Consider the following 16,672-nt stretch of genomic DNA (forward strand, 5'->3'; position numbering starts at 1 on the left):
TTGCTTTTTGTAGCCTAAAACATGAAAATAGTGACCAAAAACTAGGAAAATAGTTGCTTAAATAAGAACAAAAATTCAAAAAAAATATTACTAAAATTTTGTTAATGACTTAATTGTCATATACCATGATCCATTCAGTCAAGTTGGTGGCAAATATGATAATTTTCATCTAAACGTAAATGTTTATATATATATACATACATACACGGAAAGTGATTACTCAAATTCGAAATTCACGCATCGTAATATTGTTCTTTTTTTTTTTTTTCCTTTTAAAAATCACTCAGAATTTCGTAGCAATAATCATTGAAAAGGCGATCGAGAAATGAAATAGACTTACAATGGAGTCTGTGCAGATTGAACGAATTAAAAAGTGAAGACCCAAATTTGCAATTCAAAATTTTTTATTTTTTAAGAAAAAAAAAAGTTCAGTGTGTTCAGAAACTATCTTGTGGGGTTCAGATTTTTCACCCAATTTATGCTTAAAAAAAAACACTGTTAGGAGTACAGAAAAGTTTCCCAATAGTCTCCTTTTCCTGAAAATTCCATTCCATCTCTCAATAGTCTCCTTTTTTAGCCTTTTCAGGCAAAAAAAGTTGCCATAGTCGCCTCATGTCAAAAATAGTTGCATTTTATTCGCCTGTGGCAACCCTGATTTCAATATTATTACCAAGGCTGCTAGATTGAATCAGTGAAGGCTTTTTTGTTATGAATCAAACAAATGTAGAGGGAATGTGAAAAAAAGTTACGTCTGCGATGCATGTTTTTGGGGAATGTTTTCATAGCATTTTCTGAGTGCACTCTGATCCATTGGGGAAGGTACAATGGATCGACACAAGTATGCATCTGTTCTTGCAGATCGTATTCACTCATTATATAATAATTGTTTTTCCTCAGGATGATGACATCTACTAGTAGGGTTTTGCAGACTAATCTGTGCTGGTCTTTACTACATCCCATTTGTACATAGGCGTCTCTCTATACATATAGCTGCATTTTTAATTTTTGTGGCATTTGATATATCTAGCCATTTATTGAACTTTTTAGATGAACCTTGTATATTCCTAAGTTTAATGCTAAAAATATTGAATGAAAGGTATATTGTAACAACTAAACAAGATTTATTTCATTCCTTCTTCACCATACTAATTAAATATACTTCAAAAAAGTTTAAACAATAAGAGCATAAATCTTTAAAAATATTAATAAAACAAACCATAGTTTGTTTTATAAAAATATTTGCTTGTATAGATTAAGTTTTTTTTCCAGAAATTTCTATAAAAATTTACAAGAAAAAAAAAAGAACTTTATACTGATCATGCAAAAATTAGATATATTTTGGTCAAAATTAGGTGAAGCTTTAACAGTCCCCATGAATTTAAATTAATTATAATATAACATTCCCTACAAAAAAATAGCAATAAAAAGTTTTAATTCTGAAGTAAATGAATTATTAAAAGCAATACCATATTAGTGAAATATAGTACTTCATAAAAAAAAAAGAACATTTATATGGTAGTTCTTAAATTACCGATTATATTTTTCAGAAAACTTTAAAGCATTTTGAATTAAAAAAATAGGAAGTTCAAATTAAAGCAGTAAAAAAAATATTAAAATCAGATAAAACATAACCCAAAAAAGCAGATATATCAACTGAGGTTAAATCACATTCAAAAAACAAAGTGAAAAATATTTCATAAAAAAACCTCTTGTTCATTAAAAACTATTACAACAGTTAGAATAACAAATCTCATAATTATATACAACAATTCAACAGTAAACATTCTTATAAAGCATAATAAATCTCCACAGATAAAAAAAAAAATCAACAAAAGCATCAACAATAATTATCATAAAATATGACAAGATAAAGAAATCTTCAAAAGTTCACCAAAAAAAGTAAAGAAAAAGTGTAAATGCAGGAATAAAAAATATTGGGGCAGTTTGGCAAAAAAATTGAATAAAAGCATCAAATGGGTGTAACCAGCAATTATGAGTCTTTGTGCTTTCAAACTTTCCTCTCAAACTGGAATTTTACTTTCAAATGGCTCTGGAAAAACTGAAATGAGAAAATATATAAATTTTAATATAGTTATTTATTTAATTTTAAATTAATTAGTTAATAAAATCAGTAATAATATAACCTTGAAAATAGATATACACATAACTAAATGTTAACTATTCCTCGTTATGAACAAAACTTTTAATTCATGAAAAAAATTATTATAGCTAAAATCGTGTCTTAAATTGTGTCGTTATGAACAAAACTTTTAATTCATGAAAAAAATTATTATAGCTAAAATCGTGTCTTAAATCAAGCTTTTTTTTTTTTAAAAAAAAAGGCAACCCTATTTATTTAAAAGAAAAAAACTTTTTAATAATTTTAATTTCTAACAATTACATAAATACTTATAGTTTACAAACAAATGAATTAGCAAATTTTCCCATAAAAATCTAATCAATTTTAAGTTTGCTTGCTACTATCACTCTGTGCTATTTTAAATAAACAAGTAATTTTTAAATGTTTTTGTATCATTGAGTCACTGCAAAAATACATATGAAATGCAACTTATAATGCTAGCAAATTTAAAGTAAAGTCATAATGTCTCTAAGAAAATTCCAAACTATCACCAATTCCAAGCTCTATAGGTTTTCAAAATTTGACAAATATATAAGTATTTATAGCAGGAGTTAAGATCCATAGTTTCTCAAACTGTTTATCTTGATAAATAACACAATATTCTTGCTTCCATTAAAAGCATATGTGGGACAGAGGTTTGAACTTTACATATATAAAACTTTTTTCCATTATGAGTGTAAACATACATTTACCGTATATTTGCAATATGCTTTTATTTATGATTTTAATATTTTTAAAATACAATATTTATATAAAAAATATTCTAACAAAAAATATTTGAAATTCATTTAAAATAATATCAATGTATATTATTTTATTTAATGTAGCATTATAATAATATTCATTGTATTAAAATAAATGACAAAAAAGTATTTTATCCTCTCTTTATTATTTTTAAGTGCTATAATTATGAGTCATATTTCCTAACTGGATTATTTTTTATGTATATATATGCAGCCCACCATTTGATATTATTAGTGCTATTGATAATTTCATTATTTTAAAATGTTATATTTAATTGAAAAATGTATTACCTCAAATTTTGCATGCTCTTTTTTAGATTAAAATTTGCATTGATTTAATATAAAAAAGAGAAGATTTTTGTAATAGGAATCAATACTAATGTTATAAAATGCACACTGCTAAATAATAACATTAAATTATACTGAAGAATGACATTTACTTACATAATGAGGACCACAGGAAAACTTACTTTTTTATTTGCATGTGAAAAAAAGTTGCAAAGTAATGTATAATAATATTCAAAATCTTTAGATATTCCTCTTTTTTTCTTCATGTTAGTACATTTTTGGAATAAAAGTAGATATTTTTTATTTTTTTTAATGAAAATATTAAATAATAGTTGAAGAATCTTTATGAAATACTTCTTATGAGTTCAATTACTTATAATTTAGAACCCATTGTCTATTGTTAAAAAAACAAAAAATAACTCAGTTTGAACCAAAAAACTTGGTTAAAAAAAAGGTTTTTTGCTTTTTTTTCAATGGAAAAACTTTGTCACCCCTAAGCTACATGAAAGATACAAGAGGAAAAACTGCAAAAGGTACAAGGTGAAGTGTGTAAAAGGAAAATGCAAAAAACTAATCATCTAATTAAATTTTGAAGATTTTTAGAATAATATGCTTCAAAATAGGAAATTCTACTTTTTACACACATGCATTGTTTCTAATATATATAAAAAAATAATCAAATAGAAAAATAAATTAAGTAAAAATATTTGTCATAGAATCATAGCACGGTCATAGTTTAAAACTGTTAAATATTTTTTCTTCGACTAAAAGCGTAACACTGCAATAATAATATTATTAAGAAATGATACTGAAATTAAGATCATTTAGAAGTGTTGTCAGCAAAAAAATGTAAAGAAAAACTGCTACCTCTAAAAGAATTCATTTTTAAAGATTTAGGTAACCAAAATCTATTTATCAGAGAATTTAAATTTCAAGTAAATAAGCTGGAGGTAAAGTAAATTAATATTTTTCACAACCTTCAAAAGCGTCATAGCTAGAGTAGCACTTCATTAAGGAAGGAAAAAAGTTGTTTGACGAGAATTCTTTTCCATTCTGCATAATAAAATAAAAGGAATTCCCACTAAATATTATTTTCCTAATTCTAGTTATGGTAAAATGCTCTAAAATACATAAAAAATAAGGATAAAGTTCTGTGAAGAAATTTTTGGCTTTTAATTGAATTATAATTCAGAGAAATGTTTCATTTGAACATATATAAGTGAAAAATTTCATTTGAACATGCATAATCCAAAAGACCTGGAGGTTTAATGCAAGATATCACATAAAAAGTGATCACTACACCTGACATTAATTTCACTTACCATATTTCATTTTCATACTGAAAATATAATCTTTTTCAGAGTTCAAATAGATTTTTATAACTTCTTAGGACCGTGTTTTTTCTTCTTCAGAAAGCACATTATTTATACACATTTTTCACGAGCATTAAAAATATTAGGGTTTTACAAATATGTGTTTAGTTAAATTTTGAAGCACTTTAATTTGAAATAATTGAAAAAGTAACTTTTTCAACAAAATATTAAATGATGAATTATTAATTTCAAGAAAAATATTTTCCATAAAACCTTTGCTTAATTTTGTTGTTCAAGCATTTTACTAAAATTAAATTAGCCTACTGCTATTCCTAATTTTTACAAACTATACAAACACTACTACTTTGAAAAGAAAAATATATTTTAAACTCAGAAGGTAAGATCTTATAATGCTAATGATAAAAATCATATTACATAATTCTTCATATACAGTAGGGAACCGATTATCCGGAACAATCGGGACCATCATTATTCAGGATAACTGATTTTTCCGGTTTTCTGAATCGCTACAAAAAGCCGTTTTTTTATATTGTTAAACCCAACTAAAAAAAAATATTTGGAAATAATCTTAAACAGAAGAAAAAAAGATGAAGTAATATACTAATGATTATTTCCAAAATGATGGTAAGGTAAACATCTTTCAAAAAAGAATGAAAAATCCTAAAATCTTATGAGGAAAAAAAAAATTTATTATTTTTTTTTTAAAATGGCGGGAAAATGTATCGAATTTTGTTCCGGCTTTTTGGTTTTCTGATTTCCGGATAACGGGTTCTGTACTGTATAAAAAAATTTGGAACAAAATAAATTGCTGCATAATTTATTTTACATACTTAATCCTTCACACAGTCTAGTAGGGGAAAGAGGGACAGAACTTTTGAGATCCAAGCCTTCCAGCTGCCTGCCAAGTTTTAAAGTCAAAGAATTGTGTTTCTGTGCAACTTTTTGGGAAAGTACAGCAGGTGTGCTCATACGCCGATTGTTTTTCGCCTTTCCAGAATGTTCTGTAAAATCATCAGGAAGAACAAATGTTAGTTTTTTAACTGTTTTACCCCCACTTGAACGGCGTGCCATCAGTTTGGAAGTAGATTGATCATTATGACTAGAATATTTATCACCAGGAAAAGTATCATTATTTGTTTGATTATCTTGCTCTTCAGAGACCTCCTCATCGTCGTCATCATCCTCAGTGGCATTACTTATATGCTGCTTGTGGATTGCAATAGAATCTTGATGTCGAATGTAGCTCTTTCGCAAATCAATATCATTCTGCTCCTGCTTGCTTACAGCCGGAGAGGAGGCAGAGCTGTCATAACCACTTTCAATTGGTGATGACGGAAGGAACACAGATTCTTCAGATTGCAATGATGAGTCTTCATTACGAGAGAGTTGGGCACTGTCAGATATATCCGAAGATGACTCTTTCTTTTCACTATCAAGGAAGACTCTACAGACTTGAAAACGATTCCTTTGTAGACTAGATGATCCTGTTGTTGCGCTTTTTGAATGACCAGGAAATGAAGCACTGGAAACCATTCCAATGTTAGATGCATTAGAGCCATTAGATGATTGACTTCGTTGAGATGTTTTCTCCTGAATGAGGGAAGTTAATTCGGCTTCACTACGGATGATAGGTACATTTGAACTCTGAACAACAAAGTTTACATTCTTATCCTGCTGTTGTTCGCTCTCAATTCTTTTTCGGTTTCGCAGGCAATATTCTTGAATTTCCAACAGCAGCTTTTGCTCACCATTAACTTCATCAGGATCCTATAAAGGAGAAAAGTACTCAATGAAACTTTGTTACACAACCATAATGCATTCTAAAATATTTTACCAATACTTAATATTTTACAATTTTCTCTTGATTATCACATCGGAAAATATTTGTAAACGTAATAATAAAAAAAGGCTAAAGATAAATATATTTAAAAATTTTTTTTTTACATTATATGCCCGCAAAGTATTAGGATACCAATAAAGGATTGGATTAAATAAATATTATTATGATGTTTTAATTAAAATACACATAAATTAAAAATTGATGTCTTTTCTAGTATTTTCAAAGTCTGATATACTGGCTAGGATAAAACCATTCCTTATTGTCAGATACATACACATTTCTAAATATTAAGTCTTTGGTAACTTGTATTGACAATTATAACTTCAAAAATACCATAAAATATATAGCATAAGGTATAGGGCAAAATTAAAGGTAGCTGTTGGCCACAGGGCTACTAAATATAACCAGTGATAACTAAAAAATTATCTGCCAATTGCCACTTTTTTTGTTAATGCATGCTATGTGCAGTTTATTATTATTATATATTTTAAAAATAAAAATGACATTTTGTATATTTTTCAATATTCTGAAAACTACTTTACACGCTTGCTTAGTAGATTTTTCTTCATTTTAAAAAAGAACCTTGTAATGTTTACCAACATACTTGAGAAATGATTCACAAGAAATGCCTTACATTGTTAATATCAACAGTTTTTTAGTCAAATTTCTTTTTCTCCAATTTTTGGAAAAGTGAACAGTTATTTTAAAAAGTGGCCACTGTTAAAAATGCTACAATCGGCTACTAGCAAAATTTCTTAATTTTGCCATTTAATATAAAAACATCAAAGTAAAACTATGCATAAGACTTTTGCAAATTGGCAGGTTAGCAGTAGCGGATTAATTTATAAAATGTTAATAAAAATTCAACTAGAGATAAAAAAAAAGGAAGAAAAAATCATCCTTATCATAATAAAAGAAAAGTATACCCTTTCATCTTTGATTGTCTGCTCTACATTCAAATTGACCATACTCTGATTGTGATTTAAAGATAGAGCAAGAGCCATCAATCCAGCAAGTCTGATATCATTTTCTCTTAAATCGATCAATGCTATATGTTGATTATCAGCAATAAATTCAGCCAATGCAACTGAACCTAAAATGAAAGTTAAACAAAATTTAGAAATTTTAAAAATGTTTCTTGAAAGAGTAGTAAAAAATTGAGTAATAAAGTTAAAATACCTTCACATGTAATTTGGGATTTAACTAAAATGAGGTCTTGTAAGGACTGATTTGTTAAAAGACCCTGTTTCATTTGTTGAATTCCTTCATTGCATATACTATTTTGACTGAGATCAAGTGATGTCAGGCTTTCAGAGACCAGCTGAAATAATTAAAAAATAAAATATAATTAGTTTAGATATCGTGTGCAGGCTGGCTAAATTTGTATTTTTGAAAGTTGATACTAAACAAGCTATCTGCTAAATATAGTTTTTAAAGCCTCTCCTCCTGAGAATTTTCCATGACTTATATGGGTTAATTCATTATTTCATAATATTAACACATACACACAATGTGAAACTAATAGCTCCTATAATGAATTTTAACTTTGAATAAGTGATGTTTAGAAGAAAAAAAAAAATAAAAAGCCAAAATAACATTATTATAACTAGACTAAAAGCACAAATGTAAGTACATAAATTGACATACTATAGTTTCAGTTCTATAAACAAGAGCGTTCTACAGTTTCTAAATGTCAAATGAAGGGAGAGAAGTAAAGACACAAACGCATGAATGGGTTTTACTAATATGGTCAAAGGAAATAACAATGGGGAGATAAGAAACAGGTGTGGGAAACATGTTTCGTTATGTCCATTTGACGTTTAAACATCGAGGGAGGTTCTTATTTATATGACTAACACTATAGAATGCCAATTCATTTATACTTTCATATGTGTTTTAAGAATTTTTTTTTGCTACAGTCTATATCACAAAGTTTTACCCCTTCCTTTCTTGAATTACAATAACTAATTAGAGGGAAATGAGATGAATAAATTGTGACAATTAACAAATATGTAAATTGATTGTAACTCGTCTCAAATAACATAAAAAAAAGAAAAGAGCAAAATAAGATTTAATAGCATTCTATAATTGATAATATTAATTATAAAACGAAAGCAGCAACAGTGTGAAACAAATAGCTAATGAATCGAAACTGCACGAACAAAATATTTTAAAAATAAATTTTCACTTTGCAATGATATTTTTAACTAATTAGACTGAAATAATTTGAAAAGTGAATTAAATAAAGTTCAAATTCACACAAACTGACAATTTCCACAATTTTTCTAACATTTTTCACTAAAAAAAAAAATCAAGATTTTCCATAACAAATTTCAATCGTGGTCGAAATCATGACTTTCAATGATTTTTAATGACTTTTCAGGAGTGCAAATACCCCAACCACAGTAAAAATGAAAAAAATATTAATCTGAACGTTTGAACAAATGTTTTCAATTTAATTTTATTTTAAATACTTATGCAAGGATGCACCATTGATTAACTTATCAAAAGTGACCCATGAAACCTTTTAATTTCACCCTTGCTTTGTCTTAAAAATTAATAAAAATAGGAAGGAAGAAAGTATCAGAAAAACTCTTTTTCTAAGCCATGCTCTGTTACAGTGAATAACATTATCTTCAGATGATGATTGGATTGTAGTAATTTTGCTTATCAAAGTTTTATGATAATTAATTTTGTGTTTATAGAAAAGTTCAATTTATTACAAGTTTGGTCGTACAAGCTAGGAATATATATATATATATATTTTTTGAAAATTCAAAAAGAAAAATGAGAAGAAAAAAAACGTAAATTTCAGTTTGAATTCAAGTTTTATTGACAACCATCACATTAATCTGACTGTATTAGTTGCAAATTTTATTTTTTACTGATTCATAGTTTAAGCTAACTTTAGGGAGAAAATAAAGCTTTGTGCTTGTTTTTTTTAACATGCCAATGAATTACTTATAAAAATTAGATTTCTAACCTTATAAGTATATTTCTTTAACTTTAATTGCATTTTAAAATTTTTATTTATTTTTATACTTTTATTTGAACAAAAAATCATTTATAGATGAGTGTCACATATTATTTTCAAACGGAATATGAATGCATCCAATACTTTTAACATTAACATAATAGCATAATCACATTATGCTATTATATTAATGTTGGCATTCTATATTATATTTTTTTCAGGGCACCTACTTATGCATTAACAAATGAAAAGAAAGCAAAGACAATGAGGCCCCTACACAAATTAATCCCAATGGAAAATATCTTAATATAAGAATTGCATACATAAGTAAAAGTGAACACAAAATTTGCACAAACAATTAAAAGACAAAATGCTGGATCATTAATGAACAAATATAGCTTACTTACTAAAGCTCGATTTATATGTGCCATTCCATTACGAGTTAGAGAATTATTGGCTAGTACTAAGGTTTTCAAACATTCACCACAATTAGCTGCTTGTTGACATAAGCCATCAACCAAGTGGCAAACGCCTAAATCCTAGGGAGAGCAAAATATTTTTTTTAAATGAAAAATGGAATTGTTTAGTATGATAGAATTAATATGCTCAAGATTTCACAAACTAATTAACTGTAAACATAAAAACTTGTGAAAAGATTATGCATACTTCAACTTAGTATCTATAGAAACTTCATAACTCAAAAAAATTACAGGCATTTATAGTCAATCAAGTTATAAATTTCCTAGTTAAGATTTTTTCAGGAAAAAATCTTACAACTTTAAGGCTGGGCTAATTTTTTTTTCTCACTAAATGTAAAATGGGTACTTTACCCCAAGAAAAGTGATGAAATAATTAGATTCAATTTATTTTAACAACAGAGCAAGATTTTATTTTTCATTTTTTAATGTTTTCGTAAAACAAAAATTTTTAAAAAAAAGATCGATGTGGAGAAAATAATATATTTAGCCTTTGAATATATTATTTTTGTTGAATAAAATTTTTTTTAATGTGTTACTTTAAGTAGTTGTGGCACAAAGTGTTAAAGTGTTAAGTAGTTGTGGCACAAAAATCCTTGGACAATCAGTGCTTAATTTATTTTCATTAAGCAAAATAAAATAATTCCAGGCGATTATACATTAACAAATTTAAAAATGTATTTATACAGTGGTACCTCGAGATACGATTGCCCCAACATACGAGTTATTCGAGATACGAGCTGTCGAGTGAACGAAGCTTCGTTTTGAGATAAAGCACCATTTGAGATATGAGGAATGGCCATACAAGCGCTTCTCGTCCCCGACAATGCTCCTGCTCATCCACCGAACCTCGAAGACTACATCCTAGAAGAGTTAAAGTTTATAAAGGTTCTCTATATACCACCCAACACCACTCCTATCTTGCAGCCCATGGATCGGTGATTTCTAATTTTAAAAAGCTGTACACTAAGTACCTGCTCCGGTGCTGCTTTGAGGTGACAGAGAACACAAACTGGACACTGGAAGGACTACTTTAACATCGTAATATGCCTCAGAATTATTGATCAGGCCTGGCTGAGTGTTACAACGAGGACCTTGACCTCTGCGTGGAAGAAGCAGTGGCCTGAGTCTGTAGCCGAAAATTGTGCTGTGGCCTGATTCGAACCCGAAGTGCCAGTGGAGGAGGAGATTGTGCCTCTGGGAAAATCCATGGGCCTGGTGATGGGTGAGAGAAACGTGAAAGAGCTCGTCGAGGAGCACATCTACAATAGTTATTTACTTTCCGTTCTTTTTTTTTCTTAACAGTTAGAAACCAATACCTGTAGCATGCAGAACAAAAAAAAAGTTTTGTTTTCCTTCTTCCTAATAAACACATACCAATAAAAATTTTCATATTCAATATTTATACATCATTCAACAACTTTTCCATTAATTTCTTAGTTTTTTGGCAGCTTTTTAGAAAAAAAGTGAGAAATGGTTTCGGTAATATCCTTTTTGGAATGCAAGCAAGAATTATGAACTTCGACATCGTGATTGACTGCACAGTTCGAATTTTGAATTGAAAATTGCATACCAACAAAACAATAAAATTAAATGTTATCAACATATAAATAGCAATTAAAAGAACCTTTCTTTTAAAATATGGTTTAAAAGGTCAAAACGAAATTCAGAAAATTAGCGTCAATGCAACAATTGTAATATTTTCCTTTTCTACAAACATTGCTGTTAGCGATTGTAAGATAATGTGTGATTGGTTGGTTTAGCAGAGAAAAAATAGTTCAAAGATTTCAATGGATGGGAGTATGAAAGCTTTCAGAAAAAGAGTGTGAAATATTATCTATTGTTATTATAAAATTAAAAATTCTTAAACATTTCAAATCATTTTGTTAAAAGAAAAAAATACTCCCAAAGTACCAGGATGAACATGAACTGAACATGAAATGGATGTAGCCTCCAGATTAGAAGACAAAATAGGAAACCCCCTGTTTATATAAACAAGAGCAAATATCCTAACCCTTTCTTCCACTCCCACCACAATCTTTATCTTTCATAGACTGCATCGTCCCATAGTCTCCAAAGAGGTCAAAGGTTCCTCCATTTACTTAGCAACCATGGGAGAGTTTTCTGTGGACTTTTATCTAGTTTCACAGGGTTATAATGGAGCAAGTTTTGATGCAATCAAAGTATTGTTAAGTTGATGATATTTCCCCCGTTTGGCAATAAATTTCCATCTAAAAAAATTGGATATAATGGATGGTAAAATAATAGTTAAACTAAGAAAATGGAAGAAAAAAGTTGTTCCAGTTTATCTTTAAAATTTCCCGATTTTTTCAGATTTTTATCCAAATTTTCCAGACATTCTCAGGTTTTTTCTAGAATAAAAAATTCCCTGATAATTCCAGGTATTCAAGGTTTTCCAGGTGGATGGCTACCCTGTTACATTAATTATTAAATAATCATAACAAAAAATGGGGAAAACTGAATACCAATTATTTTCAACTTACAAGAAGAGGAAAAATTCATTTGGGAATGAAACTTAGTATATAGCTTCAGGGTGTTCACCCCTTGAAATAATGAATAATGCCAAACAGCTAATTTTAAGAAAAACACATTTGAAATTGGCATTGTGGTTTAGTGGCAAAGACTTACCTGAAAAAAAAGAGGCCTCAGGTTCGATTCACACAGTGGACAGTTTTTATTTTCACGATTTGCATTTCTCAATAAAATGTTTCTCTTTATTCACCACTAAGTTTAAATGTAATTTCATTTTATTTATGATATTTTTAAACTATTAGATATTTCTAGATATTTACATAACAGTAATAACTTAATCTTTTAGTAACTGGTAACTTTTAATACTGGTTAAAATAAATGGTAACTTTTAATACTGGTTAAAATGATATTTTTAAATTGTGTTTATTGTTAGGTTTCCACAGCAACCTCCTTTGTGCGGAAGTTTAATAAAACTAGAGCTGCACTCCTTTGAAGAGAGACGATAATATGTTAATTTGCCGGCACTTTTTGCATTAGTAATGTGCCATCCTGTCATATTAATACTTTTCTTTATGTTTACAATACCTTCAGTAAACATTTTACAAAATACAATTATAATTTTTCTTTGAATCATACATACATTTAGATTTTTTTAAAAATATTTTATAATGCTTTACAAATTTTTAAAATGAAATAGGTTTTTAGGCAAGAATTCTTCAAGAAATTTTACACTTGATTTCACAACATCTAATGTTAATGCAACTTGGGCGTTAATTGGTTAAATCCGAACTATTTTTCTTACATATATTTTGCCGATAAGCTTGTAATGTTAAGTATTATACATCATACTATATAAAATATTAGATTACAAACATTATACTGAATTATTTTTTTATGGGGATTTAGTTTTTAAGCTAAAATTATTTGGTTTATTTAGCACAATAACTAAAAGGAAATAGTAAATAAAATGAACAATTATTTTATGAAAAATGCTTGTAATTTTCCAACATACCTGCAAATTATTTGTTTGTAGATTTAAAAGTTCGAGAGTGTAGTTTGATCTTAGAAGGTTTCCTAATTGGAGTCCATCAGCTGAACAAATCTTATTTTCTCCCAAGTATAACTCAAGAAGAGTGCTATTCAATTTTAAAGCAGCGACTGAAAGTAAATATCAGAAAAGAGTAAAAACAGTGATTAAATAAAAGAGAAAAATTTACTTTTGAATTATCAGTAATGTTGCTTAACATGCTAATAATTATTAGTAAAGAAAAACAAAATATTTTTCAAATTGCATTAAAAAAAATAACTATCATTTTAATACAGTTTAATTTACGTAAAAAAAAGAAGACACATTCAGAAATTTTTTTGATTAAAGACAATTGCATAAGAGTATACAGAAAGTTCTGGAAAACTTAGATGTATTTCCCCCCCATATTTCTTTTAGAAAATACATATGTCACCCTTTTCTATACATTAACATTAGGTGATAACAGCTTCAAATTGATTTTGTTTCTTAATTAATTATTAGATTAAACTTACCCAGTATTACAAGAGCTCTTCCATTAATGCCACAGTTTTCCAAATGAAGTGCAACTAAAAATGATCCTGTTCTAAAGGCTCGCCCAAGTATCAGTAAACTTTGTTCATTTTGATTTGTTTTAGAAGCATCTAAATATTGCAAGCAAGGAGTCTGAAAAAAAATATAGAGAGTAAAAAATAAAATACATCTTGCAATATAATAGAGAATTTAACTTTAAATGTTCTTACATTTTCATTTAAAAGGATAAAATTAAGTCTTTACTGTTTTTTAATATCAGAAAAGAAGCAGTGTAAACTATTAATAATGAGGATTCATATTCAATCTTTAAAAAAAAAATTTAAAAGTCTCAGACCATAACAAATATACACAGCAATATAAGAGATTGATTAAATGTATTGAAAAATATATTTATTAGGAGATAGCTTTTTTTTAAAAATTTGTGGTCATTGATTACCACACTACAAATTAATAGTTTATAAAATGATTTTATTTATTTAGAAATTGATTTACCATTTCTCAAATAACTGATTTATGCATTAGCTGATGATTCATTCACTTACCAATTTGCTGGTTTGATTATTCACTGATTCACCAATACTTTAATTCATCTTAACTTTTCTTTTAATCACTAAGTGCATGAAGGATTATTTATTCAGGAAGGCCACAAATATTCAGAAAAGAAATTCACTGTCTTACAAATTTTATGAAATTTTCCAGAGTTTTGTTATTGATATCATAAGTTTTATGATTAATTTTATAGTTATGACTTATTCTTATACATGAAATAAATTACAAAACACTTATACTAGCTTTAGAGTAAAAAAAAACAAAAAAAAAAACTACAACATTGGATTTATACCTCAACCCTTGGCACCTCAAACTCAAATTATAATACATTTCTCGGACTTATTTGGTTTTTTAAATTAAATTCTGCCATTTCTCTGATCTATCTAGAATAATGAATTCTTTGTTCTTCTGAGATTTCATGGGAAAAAAAAAAGAATAAATGTCATGAATTCATAAAAAAAACCATGTTTGAAGCCATGAAAATGAATTTACTGCAAATTAAATGAACCCAAGAACCATGTTGAAACACATGGAAAAAACCATTCTGTTTTTTCTTTCTTTCAAAACCAGGGTTTTGGTGAACCCTGCGCAAAACCTATTTTTTTTTCTTTTCTGAATTCTTAACTCATGAAAGTTACTAAAATTCAAAGTAAGAATAAATGACACAAACAGTTATTTCATCAAAAATTATAAGATTTTCTTAAAATTGAGTTATGTACTTTTAAAGCCTGTAAATGACACATTAGCAAATTGTGGAATTGTCCATTAAAAAAAAGCAATAGCCTTTTGACACATTAGACAAATTTAAAAAATAATTAGTCCAAGTATTTATTTAGAGAAAACATACCCTTTTCAGCATTTTCGAACAAGCTTGCCAGCCTTGATTTCCTATATTTTTGTTTGAGGAGATATTTAAATGTGATGTTGTGTCATAGTACTCAATCATGTCAAATATAGCAGCAGCTCCCTAAATAATGGAATTATATTACTATAAATAATAAAAATGCAATAAACAATACAACATATATGAAATAGTACAATAATAAGATAAGAAAAGAGTTAATTGCATGAAACAGTAATTTTTAAAAAACTCAGTGAATCAGCTTTTTAAATACTAATTATTCGAAATTCAGCCACAGAATATTTCCTCTTTATTAATTTTGGATTTTTCAAGAAAAAAATCTTGTCTATTTTTTTTCCTAATAATAATAAATTCAATGAATTTTGAGTCATCTTGAATCTTGTGATGAAATATTTCTTAAAGTATTAAGTTACATAAAAATAATAGACATAGAATGAACAATCTTAAAGAGCATGAATAAATTTGTGTCTGTTAATTAACTTTCAATTTTATTTAATTTTTAAAGATATAATTTTTAAAAGTTTTTAAATTATGCTCAATCTTAAAACAAATTTTGAATTTAACAAACGTTTTAATATTTTCAAATTATTTACTCTTACTTAAACCCTATATCTTATTAAAAGTTAATTTATAAATAAAAATTCTTATCTTTATATAATTATTTAAGTAATTAATTCCTATTTCTTTACTATTTCCTATTCTTTAATAAAGACTATGGCTATATAATAAATAAAATTATTCAGATTAAAGAAGTATTTTTTAATAAAAAGTCTAAGAATAAGATTTAATCAATAACTTTTACTTCAAGTGGTAAAAGGGAAGATTAGTAGTCACCACATGGTGACCATAATTTGTTATCGCCTCTTTTTGATACCCTTTCTTCACTCCTTAAATTCTGGAAAAGCAATCACATAATGAACATAAAATTTTTTATTTTTAATATATTTTCTTTATTTTAATTTAAATGTTTGATAAGTTTTGTATGGCAATAAATTTCCTATAAAGAATCTTTAAGATTGTTAAATTTAAGCATAATAAAATTCAATCTCAACTATTTTTTCAATGTGATTAAATGAAAGGATTTTATTTCTTCATTATTGTCTGATATTATATTCTTCGATGATTTTTTCCGTCCTTTTTTATTGACAGTTAGTTGTGGTTAACTTTGTTTTTTTTTGAGACCCTACAGTAGAATTCATTATTGACGAAAAGAAACTCTGTAAAGAGAAGGTTGACAATTGATTTTGTTTCTTTGCTGAAGGATAAAATGGGAATGAAAAGGCAGGTGCAGTATTTCATCTTTGGAACAATTGTACAAAATGACAAAGAAGCAGAAAGGGAATGACAAAAATAGTAAATGAACCCCTAAAAGTAATGTTTCCCAAAAAAGTTCAACAATAAAATTAATACACAAA

General features: G+C 27.4%; 1 protein-coding gene across 2 annotated transcripts in view; it reads right to left on the reverse strand.

Moving 5' to 3' along the window:
• Nucleotides 1–383: 383 nt before the first annotated feature.
• The window catches only part of LOC107449145 (protein phosphatase 1 regulatory subunit 37), a 28,820-nt gene continuing 12,531 nt past the window's right edge, over nt 384–16,672 (reverse strand). For both annotated transcript variants that reach the window (XM_043055371.2, XM_016064585.3), the window contains exons 5-12: nt 15,243–15,362; nt 13,828–13,978; nt 13,301–13,446; nt 9,727–9,858; nt 7,525–7,666; nt 7,272–7,438; nt 5,336–6,272; nt 384–2,059 (exon numbers count right to left, since the gene is read on the reverse strand). In XM_043055371.2, coding sequence (XP_042911305.1) covers nt 2,022–2,059; nt 5,336–6,272; nt 7,272–7,438; nt 7,525–7,666; nt 9,727–9,858; nt 13,301–13,446; nt 13,828–13,978; nt 15,243–15,362 — 1,833 coding nt within the window. In that variant the 3' untranslated portion in view covers nt 384–2,021. The remainder of the gene's footprint in view (nt 2,060–5,335; nt 6,273–7,271; nt 7,439–7,524; nt 7,667–9,726; nt 9,859–13,300; nt 13,447–13,827; nt 13,979–15,242; nt 15,363–16,672) is intronic.

Source organism: Parasteatoda tepidariorum, chromosome 5 (assembly GCF_043381705.1).
Source record: "Parasteatoda tepidariorum isolate YZ-2023 chromosome 5, CAS_Ptep_4.0, whole genome shotgun sequence".
Lineage (NCBI taxonomy): Eukaryota > Metazoa > Arthropoda > Arachnida > Araneae > Theridiidae > Parasteatoda > Parasteatoda tepidariorum.